We start from the raw sequence: 15,916 nt of genomic DNA on the forward strand, positions 1-15,916 counted from the left end.
GTTTTTTTTTCAACAAACGGTCTTAATTCGGGTCTGACTTCACATTCTGTGTTCGTTTGTTTTTCAAGTGTAAATTACTTAGCTGGTTGCTGTATATGACCTAATGCCTGACAGCTCTAAAACGTCTTGTTTAGGCCATTGTGCAGGGCAGTGATCCCAACCTTTTTCGACAAGTTCCTCCCTTAACAATCCATTTTTTTTTCATTCCTTCCCAAAAGAGTACATATAGTAGATGCTATACCACGCAAATTTTGTTTAAAATTGAGTCTTTTATCAACATCACAGGTCGTATTCCCAGAGCTTAAGTGTTTGTTTACAAACCACATGAGAAATTAAAGTAAATTCTTCCACTCAAGTTTTAAAATTCTGGTGTAGGGTCTTATTTTACTTTCGCTCTCGAATTACTGGCCCGTTTACAACTCTGGGGAACAAGTGTTGGCTTTTTCAGCTACAAATATCTTGCTCCAACGTATTGCGATGTAGTCTCATTTTAACACACCTTTTATTTCGCGAGGTAATAGGCAATTTATTTGTGTACATTGTGTTATATGCAAATGATTTTGTTGAATTACCAGAGAGGGCGCGATTCCAGCCAACTATGTACAAGTTGCTCAAACGACACACAACTAAAACACACACGAAATCATTCAGGTATTTTAGTACACAAAAGCTTACCCTGTACAAGCCATATTAAGATAAAGCGAATCAAATCGTCAATGCGAAAAAAGTAGCACAGGCCAAAGCAGCCTTTGTTTTTTACAAACTCTTTAATCTACGGCGTCATTACAATTCCGCTGTCGTGGCTTTCGCTGCTCTGTGGCCTCCCATTGGCTGGAACTTTGGAGGCGTGGTACTCGAGGTGACCAATCAGATCGTCCGCAGCATATTGACTGTTAGCTGTGCTTAGAACCTCAAGTGAGGCCGATTTTGTGGACCAAGCCTTCAGCACCAAGCGGGTTTTAGCGTTGTTTCTTTTACCCTGTTTAGCTTTTGTGTCGCGTCGTCTGGCGGGCTTCGTGTTGTTGCCAGCAGTTGCAGGTCGCTTCGATGTCCCAGCACGAGTCTTGAGTTTTGCTGGTTTGTGAGATTTTCTACCAGTTGCTTTAAGATTCTTTGGATTTTTGTTGCAGATTGTGCACAATCTAATCACAGTGTAAAGTTTTGGGTTAAGTTTGGCAAAGTTCACCAAAATTCCAAACTCTTCAATTTGTTACAAGAACTAAACAAAACCAATTTTTAATCAACAGATGCTTTTTCTAACTTAAGGTGTTTTTTTACCAGGCAAAATGAATACTTTTATTTTCTTTAAAAGATTAAACTGACACTGTATGATCGTCTCCCGCTCGATTCCGGTATTTTTGCTCATTTATCAAAGATATCGTTAGGTCTTATTGTGTAACGCTACAAATTCCATGCATCAGGGCTTACAACTTACCAGATTATCTTCTGTTGTGGCCTATGTCTGTTTATATGAATTCTAAAGAAGCAGTACCATTCAAGTACTGCACGAGATGTTTCTTTTTTGTATTTTCCCATAACCTTGTGGTGTAACTTACCGTGATTGACACACCAAAGCATTTTGATCACATTTTGTATTTCTCCCATGCTGTTGTTGCGCCCGACCGCCTCCAGTGGCAACGATGTCTTCGTTCTTGCACTTTTCACTTAAATTTATCTCTCCATCTTGACCTTTAGCAGCAACTGAAGATGGTGGGGATTCATTTTTCCCCTCAAACATCTTTGTTGATGTTTCATCGTTTTCTTTCTCTTCCCCTTTGGCGCCTCCGTGGGAAATGTTGGACCCACATGACCCGGAACTCAGATGATGAAGACATTCACATTTATTGTTTCCATCTTCAACCCCGAACCCGACGCCGCAAAACACGTCGTCCATGTTGGAATTGGAGGCTTCTGATTCGCTGACGCTTACCCAATCAGCGTCGGCATCGCCCGTCGTTGTCATGGCAACCGAGCTTTCCGGACACACGCGTCCCGATTTCGGTCTTAACGACGTCATAGACACTCCCAGTGACGTCAGGTGCTTGGAAATCGACTTTCCGCTGCTTGGACGCGAGCGGAGTTGTGAAGCGACAAAGTCGTTGACTCCCTGTTGTTAAAATTTGTTTTTGCTGGGGTTAACAGGTGAACTTTTTTTGCAACGAAATAAATTTATTTTACAATTATCTAACACTCGTAGAAAACTAACATATATTTGAAGTTTGAAAGGGATGCTTCATACTTTGTGTAAACTATCTAATTATGTAACTGTAGACTTTCATAGACCTCCTAGATTAACTTAATCTTATTGAAGTTGTAAATAAATGAATGTAAAACTGTGCATTTAAAGTGTGTTGTATCTTTAAGCATAGCTGAAGTAGATGTGCCAGGAAATCTTAGCTGTGATTAGTTAATTTTAACCTGGTAGCATCAACCTATTTCCCAAGCATTGAGAATACGAGGTAGGCTAATATATTCTTACGTTTGACTCTCTCCTATTCTCTGGTTTCGCTGAGCTGGGAGAAGTGCTTCCCGAACTACTGGTTGATGAAGGCGACAATCTTGTCATAAGACTTGTCGAAAATCGACGAAACCAGCTCTTCCTCTCCAATGGTGGAAGTTTTGGCAAATCAGCATTATTCTACAACAATAAGTTTCAGTTTACAAGTTCAGTTTATGTGTGATTTTGATCTATACCTCTTTGTGTTTTGTAGTACATTAAACACTGCTCAATAAGTGTTCTCTATTGAAAAGCACGTTATACATCTTTACTACATTCAACCTCTAAGTCATATTTATTTTACCACACAACAAAGTTCTACAAATCAATTTAAAAGATTTTTTCCTATTTTCAAAAGCTGTTTGATCCAAAATAAGGCTCTTCACTGACACGTGCTTTCGAACAAGTTTTGTATTGTTTGCACGCACCAGAAATTTTCGTTCTCTCAATCTTTGCTTTTCCTGCCAAGCACCGCGCACTTCAGGGTTGAGAACAACGTAAAACAGGAACAGGTAAAATCCCTGGGAAAAAGTAGGAATTTAATATGACACTTAAGCCCACTTGAATTACCAGTTAGAATAAGTCAAAAAAGGGACTTGAAAATTACCATGATCAAAAATTGTATGCAGCGAAGAAATTGAAATGATAATACGCCAGACCCGCATTGAAAGCGTAAATCTAGCCTTTGGTGCGATTCGAACCCACCACCGTAGCCATTCCGGGACAACCGCTCTACCAACTGAGCTACACAGGCTATAACACTTTATTTACAAACGTTTTAAATGCAGCCTTTAAAAAAAGTCCAAACTGTTGGTTTTAGCAATTTAAACGTTTGCAACAACAAAAAATTTTTAGTAGGCCTAAATTAACCTTATTAAATTTTTCGTTTCTACTTCACTCAATGTGGTTTCTCTCATGCCTACCTGGAAAGCATTGCAGAATATGAAGGCATACGCACAAACCACACTCGTGACAACCAGGAAACCAAATATCCATGTCACACCCAGAAGAGGAGCCAGAAAAATCACTCCACGGGCCGCCACCTTTAAATCTCGATGCCACAGACGGTGAAATGTCACGTGACTGTTGGTGTTGAGATTCCTGATGAACCTACGTCGCCGGGTTGCCACGGCAACGCAGAGCACTCGAACCAGAATTACCATATTGACCTTTGAACAGAGTTTTGTGTTAGTGAATTCTAGTGGAAACCACAAGAGTAAAATGGTTGGGAATAGTGTTCAATAATTTTTGATGAAGATGTATGTGATCAAGTTTTGTCGTTAAATGTTGGAAATTTGGCGCTTTTTTCTTCCTATAGTGACACTGAGTCGCCATTGCGAACCAGTTTCTTCTGTGATTTATCCCTATTTGTGGTATTGAACTGAATTGGTGAGGCATGGGTTTTTACCATGTTACTTCCAACAAACTGGAGTCTTATGCCCTGGCTATAGTATTCTATACGGTCACCAGCTGTACCCATGAGGTGTTATGGATCAAAACAGTATTTGCAGCTTACTTGTGCATTAGTAAGTACAAAAAAGACCATCTCACCATAAAAATAATGGTTGCTGGTGCGGCGAAAGACCAGATAACACCATTCTCTAGAGATAACCAGCACCTTAAAAAACACCATTAGTGAAGTTATAATATATTTAGAAACCTGACATATGCGCAATACAATATTTTCAGCTCTTCCGGCAGTTTTTTTTTATTATTATTATATTATAAAAAACTGCCGGAAGAGCTGAAAATTTTGTTGATACGTTATGCCTGGCAGCAACAGTGTATTCATATGCGCAATACCTTATGTCGTTGTATGGAATGTTGGCTCCAATGCAGATGACGAAAGACAACAAAACAATCAATAGTGGAAAAATCCACCCTATGAGGTAATACTTGCGTTCGAAAACTGGTGTTTCGCGAGTGAGGACGATTAGAATTTTTCTGGAAATGCAAAACAGGTTTATTACATGGAACAGTGTTTGTAGTTTGGGGCCGAAATTTATGATTTAAATTAAGTTAGCTTGGCATTCTGTTAGGCCGAAGGATTGATTGACATGCTGAGCATAGTTCAACTAACTCCAATGCCCCAAACAAGAAAATCCGTTCAGTCAAGTGTACTAGTGTTTTCGGCCTTTTTGGTTTGAGTTTTGACTGTTCAAATAAAACAGGTTTAATTCAGACCTGTCTTCACACTTGTGCAGATGTGTCCACAATTTCGCGAACTTTTTGGCCTAATTTGGACTCTGCTTTGAAAAAAATCCAGTTGGGGCTCCAATAGTTTAAGCTAGCTTACAAATCTGATGCAACTCACTTGTACAAGATAAACCCCTCGACAAGCATCCACGCGAAAGATGAGAGAAGACTGAAGTGAAGCAGAAACGCTAAAAACGAGCAGGCGACCCCGTCCAACGCATCAACTTGATGCGAAGTCGCTCGAAGGATTTGCCCAACTAGAAGTGTCACGTGTGTGATGAAAAGTCCGACCACCAAGTTCAGGTGGACTGTGATCCGGTCCGACTTGAGGAGGCTGTTAAGAAAAGTTGATGTTGCATTTAAACTAAGAAGATATTCATTCAAGTCTTGCGTCAACCTTAATTAGCAACTATTAGGAATCCTTCACACGGGGTGTTCGTATTGTAAGCCTGGCCATTTTTGAACTATATCAAAGCAAATTTTTGACGTTTGAAACATTTTTGATTACCAGCAACAAAACATCTTTAAACCAAAATTTTGTTTAACAAACATATGACTTACCATATTTGTGCTTTTACGTAAACCTAAATGTTAAATAAAACGTATGACAAATGGTCCAATATTCCTAAATTGTTATCAGACAATTCCTGACACAACTTGATTCCTTCACCAAATGTGTATTTGGGTCATTAACATGTTTACATGTAACAGTAAACTTTGTATAAAGCACTTACTTTCGAAGGACATAGTAGGTTAGCGCCGTAGCAATAAGAGAAATAACACTTAGGGACTCTCCCACCAAAGTCAGGATAAAAATTGACTTTGTATGATCAAACAGCTCCTAAAAAACAGCAACACCAAGTTTGAATATGCCATCAAAACTCAGAATTACATTTAAACTTACTTCGGTGGTGGGAGTGTAGACCAGTAGCAGAACAGCAAAGTCAGTGGTGTGATTACAAGAACATTGGTACACTCCCTCATCTTCTGCTCGACTTTCATGGCAACCGCTATCTGACCACAATGTTTCCTGGTTTGTATAAACGAGATAGGAGCAAACTTCTGAGCGATTCACTGGAAGAACGTCCGGAAAGTGAAACTGAGAAAAACAACAAGAATTAGTAGAAGGTCAAAAATGCAAAAATAATGTAAAAAGTTTAGCATGCGACTCGAGAACTTTTATGGTTTGCAGGAGTTCAGGCAAAAAATTGTTGTTTATCTTTCCCTGTTGATGTAAAATTGAAGACAGTTTATTAAAATTAGTGAAATGGAAAGAAAATCACATGTGTTTGTCTACTGCTCTAATACTAAATTAAAAAATATTCCATTTGTTGCAAAAATTTGTGTTTTTTTAAATAATTTGTTTGTTTTTTTCGGTTAGTTATCATGAACTTCATAACATTCTCCAAACATTCTGAAGTGTTGTTACAAAACAGTTGAAATAACTTTTTTACCAAATCATAAATCTAACCGACCTTTGGCAAATTAAATTGCACCGGTGTAGGTACGCTGCTCCCGTTCATCCTCAAGGTGGCAGTAATGATCGGAGTTCCAACTCTCCAAGCCTTTTGGTCAAGTCGGACAAGTTTAATGTGGGTTTGACCATTGTTTGACGTCATCTGTGACCAAAAAAGTTTTAGATTACAAGAAATCTACAACTGCGAATGTTAAAAGATTTAAAACAGAATATGTTAAGTTCACTGGATCCAAATCCATTAGGATATGATTCTTTAAATACCAATTCCTTTTTTTTCTTTTTTGTCTAAGACTGGAAAGGTGCTGCCGTTTGTATGTTTTTGATTTTTTTGTTAAATTTTTGAACTTACGAACGAAGGGACTCTCTTGGCAGCTGCTTGTTGTTGGTAGAAGGACGAGGAAGCTGAATGTACAGCAAACACGAAAGCTGCTTTACCCATTCCTGTAAAAATTACCACATGAAAAACATTAAAATTAAAGTATTTATCAAAAGAAACCATTGGGCGGGGACTTTCGCCATTTTTTCTACAATTTTACCAAACAGTATTTCAACTGAACTTCACACAACGCAACTCAAACTCAACGCAACTCAACTCAACTCGATTTAAAGCAAGTTAACTTAACTCCACTCGAATTATTTTCTTTTCATAATCGCTGTCAATGTAATTATAGGGGTCTCATGATATATATAAGTTATATATATACTATAGTAGAGCAAAATAGTAATTAGCATTTTACAATTCTGATTTTTTCCTACTTGTTATCGCATCCAAGTTCGGCTTGATCGTAATTCTTGTCGTTGTTCCAACTTGGTCGGGTTGAAAGGTCAAAGCGTTCATCAGACTCTCCGGGTTTACGTTAGATTCCGAAAGGACGATACGAACCTCTGAAAAACAATGAAAAATAAGTAGGAATAAACCACAAACAATTAACTTTGAATCCGACCTAAGGCTTTACGCATTTTTTGTTCGTATTTAATGATGCTAAAGATTTAAAAAGCTCTTCATTTTAAAAAAATAGTAGATTGTACATCTAAATCAAAATAGTTCTTTTAAATACAGATAAAATATTAACAGAAAAGGCGCATTCTAACGAGTCTTTACCGAAGTTAGGTACTTATTCTTTTTATGCGAACCGGTTTGAAACCCACCACTTGTGTTAGTCTTGTAATTCAGTTGGGTAATTTCAGATGTTGATTCAAACTTGTTCTGTCCTTCAATCAGTTTGTCTGCCAGATTTTCAGCGAGGGCAGAAACAGCTCTGACACCAAGATACTGAAACATAATTTTAACCTAAATAAATAATATTATAACTGCCACTGCAGAAGACTTCGTCTTGTTGACATATAGTTAGTCAAGTCGAACTCCTAAAATTGACATGAAATCTTAACAGCGTTACCATAAGGACCTACCTATTTTATGAAAATGCGAAAACTAATTAATTAACTTGTCAGGTTCAAGAACAGATTATGGCTAAACTCTTTTTCTTGTAGTTAAGTGCGGTGAAACCATTGACAAGGCAACAATTCTGCATAGAAATTTGCGCCACTAGGGACCTCATTACGCTTAACATGGAAGGTACGAGTACCCTTAAAAAACAGGAGGTATAAATACAACTTGCACTGTTAATACAGCGTCCGGATAACTACTTAAAAGGCAAAACCGCATTCTCTCATCCCAAAAGAAACAAAACACACAACTTTGCACCATGAAGTACCTGGTTTACAGAATTCATCGTGTCGGAATCTGCGACATCAAAACTCTGTAGAGAATCCACAATTGGAAGAGTTTGCTGGAGTAGGGTGTCGAGTTCATCGAAAGTTGCTTGAGACAAAAGTGACATGTTGCCGTTCTCACTAATCCCGGCTTCAACGATGTTGCCCAAGACATCAAGAGCCGAATCGACCGCCTGCCGGCCCATGGATGCCTCAATCCCGCCGAATTCTGAGTCGAAATCATCGATCTTTTGTTCTATTTCCTGCACAAAAGAGGTGATTAAAAACACAAATCTACATACTCCTGAATTTACGAATGTAGAGCTCACCGCCATTGGTGTCGGTTCGTCCTTCTCTTCGCCTCCCAGCCCTTCAGCGGCACTTGGCGGATATTCGCAAATGTAGGGCAAAGGTCTCTGACACGGACTTGTGTGCCAAACGCCACTACCGTCGCCTGAACGAAATGAACAAAGGCAAGGTGCATTTTAAATGGGCACATTATGCCAGCAGTACGTAATACAAACGACTTGGTATCAGTATGTATATGATTAACCCAGAGCAACCCTATGATTTGAGTTAAATTAATTTGTTTGTTTCATTTTTATCCTCTACCCGTGGGGCGGGTAACGCCTGAATGCATTATGCTCACAATGAGACCGCTGTCGAGCTGTCTGCTTTATTGCAAGTCCCTTGAATCATTTCTCATTTATTTTTTTCCAGTTATTGAGTAGGTGACATTTATTTGGTCCAACCCATCTGATTCCACTGGGTTCCAGCAATGCCGTTTAAAGTTTCTTGCTCAGGAAAGCACAAAATGATTAGCCGAGATAGGATTAGAACCAACAAACTTATGAACACAAAGCAGTTGCGTTGATCACTCGGGCATTTTGGCAAAAATTAAGGTCACCAACAGAAAAATATAGTTTGGGTGGCCGCCTTACATTTGACGGCCGAACAAGGATAAAACAAACCAACGACAACAGGACACATTATCAAACCCAAAACTCCATTAATTTATTCTCACCAGCTGTGTCCATAAACACGCATGGACCGATGAAAGTGAAATCACTTCTAATGTCAAACAAGTTAAAATCCACCAATCTTTTGCTTGATTCCTCGTCGTTTTCGTTATCGTAAACCAAATCAACGTCGGAGTCTTCAATGTAATCAAACACACTCCATCTGAAATGAAACGTAAAACATATAATAATGAAGTCAAGCGCTTTGCTGACAGCCGAGTCAGTTGCTTGACCTTTCCTGACCATGAAAACTAAATAACAATAATCCCCAAAAGCCTCCAATCAGTACAATAAAACTTTTTAAAACGGATTTTTTAAAACGTTTTGTCTCGCGTGAAAATGTTTGAACCATTTATAAGTCTAGCTCTTTTTGCTTTTAAACTGCAGTTTGCTTGGCTATAATAGTTATGATGATAACTTCTCAAACCTTTTGAAATTGGAGGTGAAAAGTTATAAATGTTTTTGTATGCTTATGGTGATGTAACAAAATGCAAAAACAACATATTATGACTTAGTAGGTGGTACATATTGCATTTTTAGTATGTGATAGTTAAAACCACGATCCTACATTCGAAAAGTAGATTACATATTATATTCCTGCACCCAGCCCTCACCTAAACATTTGCAAATACATGGTCACTCTTTGATGTCGTGGAGTTGTCGTGTGCAGCTTTAACTTGTCGCGTGTCGCGTCCATGTCGCAGTATTCTAGTTCGAACGAGCGATCGGCACGTAACATAATGTAGAATGCGTTTATGACGTCAGTAAACATCTCTAACAATGGAATCTCGACGCGAAGACTTTCCTCCAGCTCTTCCATGTTGCTCCTCATCTCGTTAGCAAGATCGGATAAAATAACAATTTCCTCGCAGCTTCGTACATGTGAGGGACTGTAAATATGCGAATTGTCTGCAGGGGTTGCAACTGCACCCCCGCCCCCCTCCTCGCGCTGGCTGTGCATGGCCCTGGCTTGCTCGAAGAAGGAACCGTCCGAACCTTTCTCGACGAGTGAAAACTCACACACGAACATCCGGGACACTTGGCAGTTCTGTATGTTGTACAGAGGGGCAGAATCGTGTTGTACTTCACTGTAATCATCGTAATAGTCTGTTGTTGAGGTGCTTGGCGTTTCTGTGCTCAGTGAAGGGGGATCGTATAAGACCTAAATTTGAAAAATTACAATTCCAAGTCTTTTGTAGCAATCAACTAAGATAGCACATTCATACTGGGATCAGCTCTGGAGCGTCCATGCAGGCCAGCGATCACGCCATACTTATTTATAAATCACAGTATCTTTTTCGATTATTGATCTTTGAAAATCTTTGCAGCGAGTTATGTGTTGCTCGTTTAAAAGAATAAAGAACGGCGAGTTAGGGCATTGGAAATGAAGAAATTAACTCACCAAGCAGGCCGAGTATCTAAAACAGTTCCAGTGGAAAAAAAGCTGGACACCTACGTCAGCCTAAGATACTCGTCCAACTCGAGTACTAAGAGTTACAAAATGTTTGATTTAAGATTGAATAAAACCCGCTCGAGTTGGACCTGATTTCACACTTGGCCCCATTTCTGCCGCAATTTCAACATTCGGGCCTAATTCGAATTTTGCTTCAACAAAAATTAAGACTTAATTAATTAGCGCGAATAAAAATAAAGCACGAAGTTAGGCATCAATTTCAGGACCACTTACAACCCTACTATAACAATGTTAGCAACTGTCACATAAAGGGTCGCGCCTTGTCTGCTGGTTTGAGTCCTCGTTTTATTTTTTGTCTTAAACCTATTACCTCTAAACAAGCGCTCCCTGCCAAGCTCTGAGAGTCGATGACAATGGATGGTTGAAGATTCGTGTAGTTGAGTCGGATTCCGTCTCTGTCCACAAATTCCACCGATAAATCTTCGTCGCTTCTTCCGTCTATCCAATAACCGGGAGGCGGAGGTGAACTTGAAAAGAAAACAAACGAATGTTGACTTGTTTGCTGAAGCAATTTTTACACGTTCAAATTTGGCCTAATGCTTAGGAGTTTCTGTTTTTTGAAAGTTAACACCAAAAAGTTTTCTGAATTGTTACCAAAACGTTTCAACAAAAACTGTGACAGTTGATTTGCTAAACAGTAAAAATAAACACCAACTTTCGAACTAGAGACCAAAAAATATGAAACAATATCTCTAACCACATATTGTATTGCACCAAAAACGCTTAAAAATTCAAACCCTCTTAACCTTATAACTCTCTGGTACTTGAATTATTTTTAATTACCTGGTTTTGTGTTTTAATCTTCGGTGAAATATTTCGGCCACAAACCGACTCGTCTGTTCGTCATTTACGTGGACAATGTATCCCCCACTGTCTGAACAGTAGGACTTTGCCACCTCCCACGTCATGGGTGACGTCACTACTTGGTAACAAACGCCGTTGCGTTGGAAACCGTTCAGACATCGGTCGTAGTAAGAAGCCAGAGCTGCGGATTAGGAGAAGAAAAAAAAACGATTTCAAATCAGTTTTGCCACTTTGTACGTGATTCAATGAAAAAGCATAAAGCCAATAAATGATAAGCTGCACATTGTTTCGACCTTTAAGGTCTCATCAGTGCAGCAGGTGACAAGAGATCGGCCGTATTGGCTTGTGTAGCCATCTTACAACACTCCAGTGTGTTTGGAGCAACAGGCTTAAAACCCATGCCTCACCTATTCTGTGCGATGCCACAACACCACAGAGGAAACTGGCTCATAATGGCCTAAAATAACTGCTTGGGAACCAAAGTGAAGTCGGTTCAGTGTCACATTATCAATGTAATAGCTGAACTGACGTGCCGGGTGATGGCTACACTGCTTTTTATACTTATAAGCACTTACTTAGCGCAGGAACGTGAGCTCCGATCCAATACATTGATGACATATGATTTCTATTCCTGTTGCGTTCCAACCACTCATCCATTGAAGTCTCGTTGTTCAAAACTTGCACCGTTCTGCCTTTGGTCATGCGACAGTTGGTGTCCGCCACTCTCCATGTCTCTGCGTATGAGAAAATGCTAAGTGTATTGCCACAAGAAGTTTTCAACACATGCAATCGCTTCTTTGTAACAAATAGGTTAAGTTTATTCGCTTGACGAAAAGAAAACATTAGCACTGATAGAATCGCCAGACCGAAATCGCTGCAACGTTATAACGTGTTCGAAGTGAAGATGCACCAACTAAAACAAAAATACTAACATTTTTTACGCACCTTGTTCATTGTTGACACGAGCACATACTGTTCCCCGTTTTAACCAAGGTTTCCCATTTGGACAGTTTGCATTTTGTGAGAAAACCGAGCAGAAAAAATCCAGAAACAAAATCTGTCAAAAATTATTTGTTCTCAATACATTGAAATCAAAGTTACAAAGGTGAGCTTTAGAAGGTCCGAGACCGAGCTGTTTTTGTAATTTGGTCCCAAATTTAAATTTAACCAACGTAACATTACGACTAGGACCGTATCAAATTAGGACCGTATCAATTTCGAAACCATTCAAACTTAAATCCCAATCCAAAAGGCCTGGTTTAAATTTTAATTTTGGATTAAAAACCATGACTGGTAACTAATGTATTGCCCAATATAAAAAACTTAAGTTTTAGAGTTGAAATAACTTAACTTGTTGCACTTACCAGCGTTAATAATCCTTTCCTTACTGACAACATCCTTTATCATCCAGATGACATCATGTCACAAAAATTTTAACATTTACTTACTACAGCTTGTCAACAACATTTACTAAAGATACGTCACCAGTTTGCTATATCATTAGACCTATACAAATAAAATAAATTAGAAAACATATGCTTAATAACAATAACGTGTTGTTGTAAACATCGGTATTTACCACACACAAGCCAAAACGACATATAAATTTATTGTGATCTAAATCATAAAAATTGTTTTAAAACGATGATTACTAAGACCTAGATTTCAGACAAAAAAAAATTATTGTAATGGTTTTAACAACAACATTAATTTCATAAAAAAAAGATATACGTTTTTCTCGACATATTTTTTTGCCAAAAAAAAATTTTCAAATCACGTATTTTTTCAAACTATATTTTTATTTCGCAAACAATTTAACACAGAGAAATTTAACAAGTTTTCCTAAACTACGGTGACAAGTTAAACCCTGCCAACCCCTTGCTGTTCTGCGTGTTGTGGCTTAACTTGTCAATTTCCTAACACAAAAGACGGAAGGTAGCTCAAGTCGCAGCGGGTGTTTCAAAAAGACCAACTCGTCAGAACGGATGAAATAAATTGAATGAATCACAAAGGATTGTCGAACCAATTTAGCCTCGTCTACTGATCAATAATTTATTTCGCGTTTGTTTGAGTTTTAGTGACGAACTTTTTCATATTCTGTCAGGCTAACTACGTAATAGTTTTTTCTGACGGGGCGAAAAACAAAATAAAATTACTGCCTTTCTGTGTGAAACGCATCCGACCATGGGTAATATAGTAGTGATCGTACATATATTGTGTATTAACTTTACGTAGCATAGTCGTTGCTATAAAACGGAAAGGTTATTTCAAACCTTTAACAGCCGGGTAGCTATTTTCGGTTTAATATTTGTTACAACGCAGATGTATCTTTCATCTATTGAGGTAAATGAACTTTAAGCTGAACAAAATTATGACATCAGACATACCATGGCACAAAAACCGATAAAGTAAGTTACAGGTACTTGTAGTTCATAACGAAATAAAACGATAATAAACAAACGATGTATGTCTTGAACCAATATCAAGTACTTTCAACACTAACGGATCTGTTCATAAGTTTAGTGATGAAAATAACGGCCCAAATATACGTTCTTTATTATTCAAACGTTTCGGTAAATGCTCATGCCATCATCAGTGGTACGAGGGGCCACATCAGTTACCCGTTTATAACCATAATAACCACTTGAGTGGCATACAGACAATAGAGCATGTCGCTTTTTACTCGGGTCGTTATTTTACTCTTAAATAATCTGCACATCGTTTTAGTTACATGTTCACACTGTTCTACTTAAAACTGTTTCCGTTTCCAAAATAGCCACAAAGCCTTTTTGGCTCCTTGGCACGTCGTTCCAGTTTCGCTTGACATTGGGAAGAACAGATCTTTTGAAAACAGAAACGCCAATCGGTACAAAGCAGGAAACGTTTGGTTCGTTACAAACTTGGATAATTAGCCCAGGGACATCCCAACTCTTTGCCCAGCTTGACACTTTAGTCCCACTCAAGGACTTGTCCTAATCGGCCCCACGACAAAACAATGGCCTGGCACTGGTGCTGTGTTACTTGTACAAGTCAAATGTGCAGAGTCAAGCGAAGACTTGAGGATGCCCTGATGCTCAAGTACATTGGAAGTGCGGGAAGGTTACGGCTTCTTAACTAAGGGGGCGTTTGAATTCCTGCCAAGAATCCTGGCTTCAAAGTCGTAAACATTGACGAACGATTACCATATTGTTACTTCTGTATTAAACACGTTTGCCATTCCAGTTGCTTTTTTCATTTAAGTTCACAATTCCCATTTTGGGTGACAATGCATTAGTATGCAATACCTTATATTGCTTCGACAGTATCATCGTTTTGAAAGAGAATAAAGAAAAGGCGCAACGACAGTTCAATTAACCAACTTTTACTAAGCATCTGACACTTGCAAGAAAATCTGCCTGTAGTAATAAAAGAGTGAGCATAACTAAAAAAACTTTTTGTGTTGGATGGTATCTTGAATTAGTTTTTATCCTGCTTAAAACTCGTGTATGCCAACGTTTCTTTTTTATTAAACACGAGGGCTCAGCGAAAAGGGCGGCGAAACACACACACACAAAAAGGGGCGGTGGTAAAAAACGCAGTGCGCACCAATGTCGAGTGATAACACCTAGCTGAATGGTGCAAAAGCGACCGATAAGTTATCGGCATGAGAACGTCCGTTTGAGCTTATAGGCGTTATCACTCGCAGTGCCGGATTAAGGGTCTGCTGGCCTGTAGGCACATTTTATAAGTGGCCCGAAAATCAGGGTTACCAACTAAAAAATTAGAATTATCAGTGTTGCCAAATCATTGTAACAAAGATCGTGTGGCCTGGATTTTTGACTGGCCTGTAGGCACGTGCCTACTTTGCCCAATGGTTAATTCAGCACTGATCACTCGACCATAGTGCGCATTGCGTTTTTTTACCACCGCCCCTTTTGTGTGTGTGTTTCGCCGCCCTTTTCGCTTTATAATAACTTGTGTTTGCAATTTGTGTTATTACCCTGATAAAAGTGTCTCGTATGGGACATTGAAACGTTGGCATACTTTAATAAAGACTGTTGGAAGAGCTAAAATTTTGTTAATACAAAATGCCTGGCAGCAACAGTTTATTCAGTTTGAAGTCATCCACCGTTTATTTGTGATATATATATTTCTCATTAGTTATATGCATTATCAGTATCTGAAAACAACAAACGGCACCAGAGAGTAACACAGAGTTGCAACACGGGTTTGCATTTAGACGGTTTTACTACGCGTTTTTGCTGGCCTACAAGTTTGCGATTCCGAACTTGACGTCAGCAAGTCTGAGCTCTTGTTCACTCTTCACTTTTAATTTGTGTAAAATGGTCTGGCGCTGTTTGTTCTTCTCTGATACTTAAGATTCCTATTACTTAGGTGAAATGTATGTGGCCTATCTTAAACAAACGGTGTATGACTTAAAACTTGTCAAAGTTTTCGGACTGTTAACATACGCAACTGTTGCCTCCATCCCTCAGATTGAGTCTCTGGTGACTCGCGATCATAATATAGATTGTTGTTAATGATAAATAACATATTTTTGTCTATAGTTTGCGTTTTTTTGCCAAAAATTTAGAAAAAATGTGTCAGATTTTGTATTGCTTCTATGTGTTCACCCATGCGTGTACTATTTGAAATCGCGGCAAGCTTGAAAGTTGAAATTGAAAACAAACATCACTTGACTTTTTGAAGTTGTTAAAAATGAGTATAACTCGCTGTTTTTCTAAGTTAGTGCGATA

At 38.7% G+C, this 15,916-nt stretch overlaps 1 protein-coding gene across 1 annotated transcript; it reads right to left on the reverse strand.

Moving 5' to 3' along the window:
* Positions 1-483: 483 nt before the first annotated feature.
* LOC145203903 (uncharacterized) lies at positions 484-12,764 on the reverse strand. Its single transcript, XM_080076272.1, has 23 exons — positions 12,545-12,764; positions 12,126-12,237; positions 11,756-11,914; positions 11,160-11,361; positions 10,687-10,843; positions 9,517-10,064; positions 8,908-9,065; positions 8,213-8,337; positions 7,886-8,146; positions 7,320-7,443; positions 6,927-7,055; positions 6,520-6,611; positions 6,169-6,312; positions 5,598-5,792; positions 5,428-5,534; positions 4,812-5,027; positions 4,301-4,441; positions 4,049-4,115; positions 3,421-3,666; positions 2,926-3,018; positions 2,480-2,638; positions 1,557-2,107; positions 484-1,142 (listed from the first exon to the last, which is right to left on the reverse strand). The coding sequence occupies exons 1-23, from the start codon at positions 12,575-12,577 to the stop codon at positions 773-775; spliced, it is 4,389 nt and encodes a 1,462-aa protein (XP_079932398.1). The 5' UTR covers positions 12,578-12,764; the 3' UTR covers positions 484-772.
* Positions 12,765-15,916: the final 3,152 nt, after the last annotated feature.

Source organism: Phallusia mammillata, chromosome 8 (genome assembly GCF_965637545.1).
Source record: "Phallusia mammillata chromosome 8, kaPhaMamm4.hap1.1, whole genome shotgun sequence".
NCBI lineage: Eukaryota > Metazoa > Chordata > Ascidiacea > Phlebobranchia > Ascidiidae > Phallusia > Phallusia mammillata.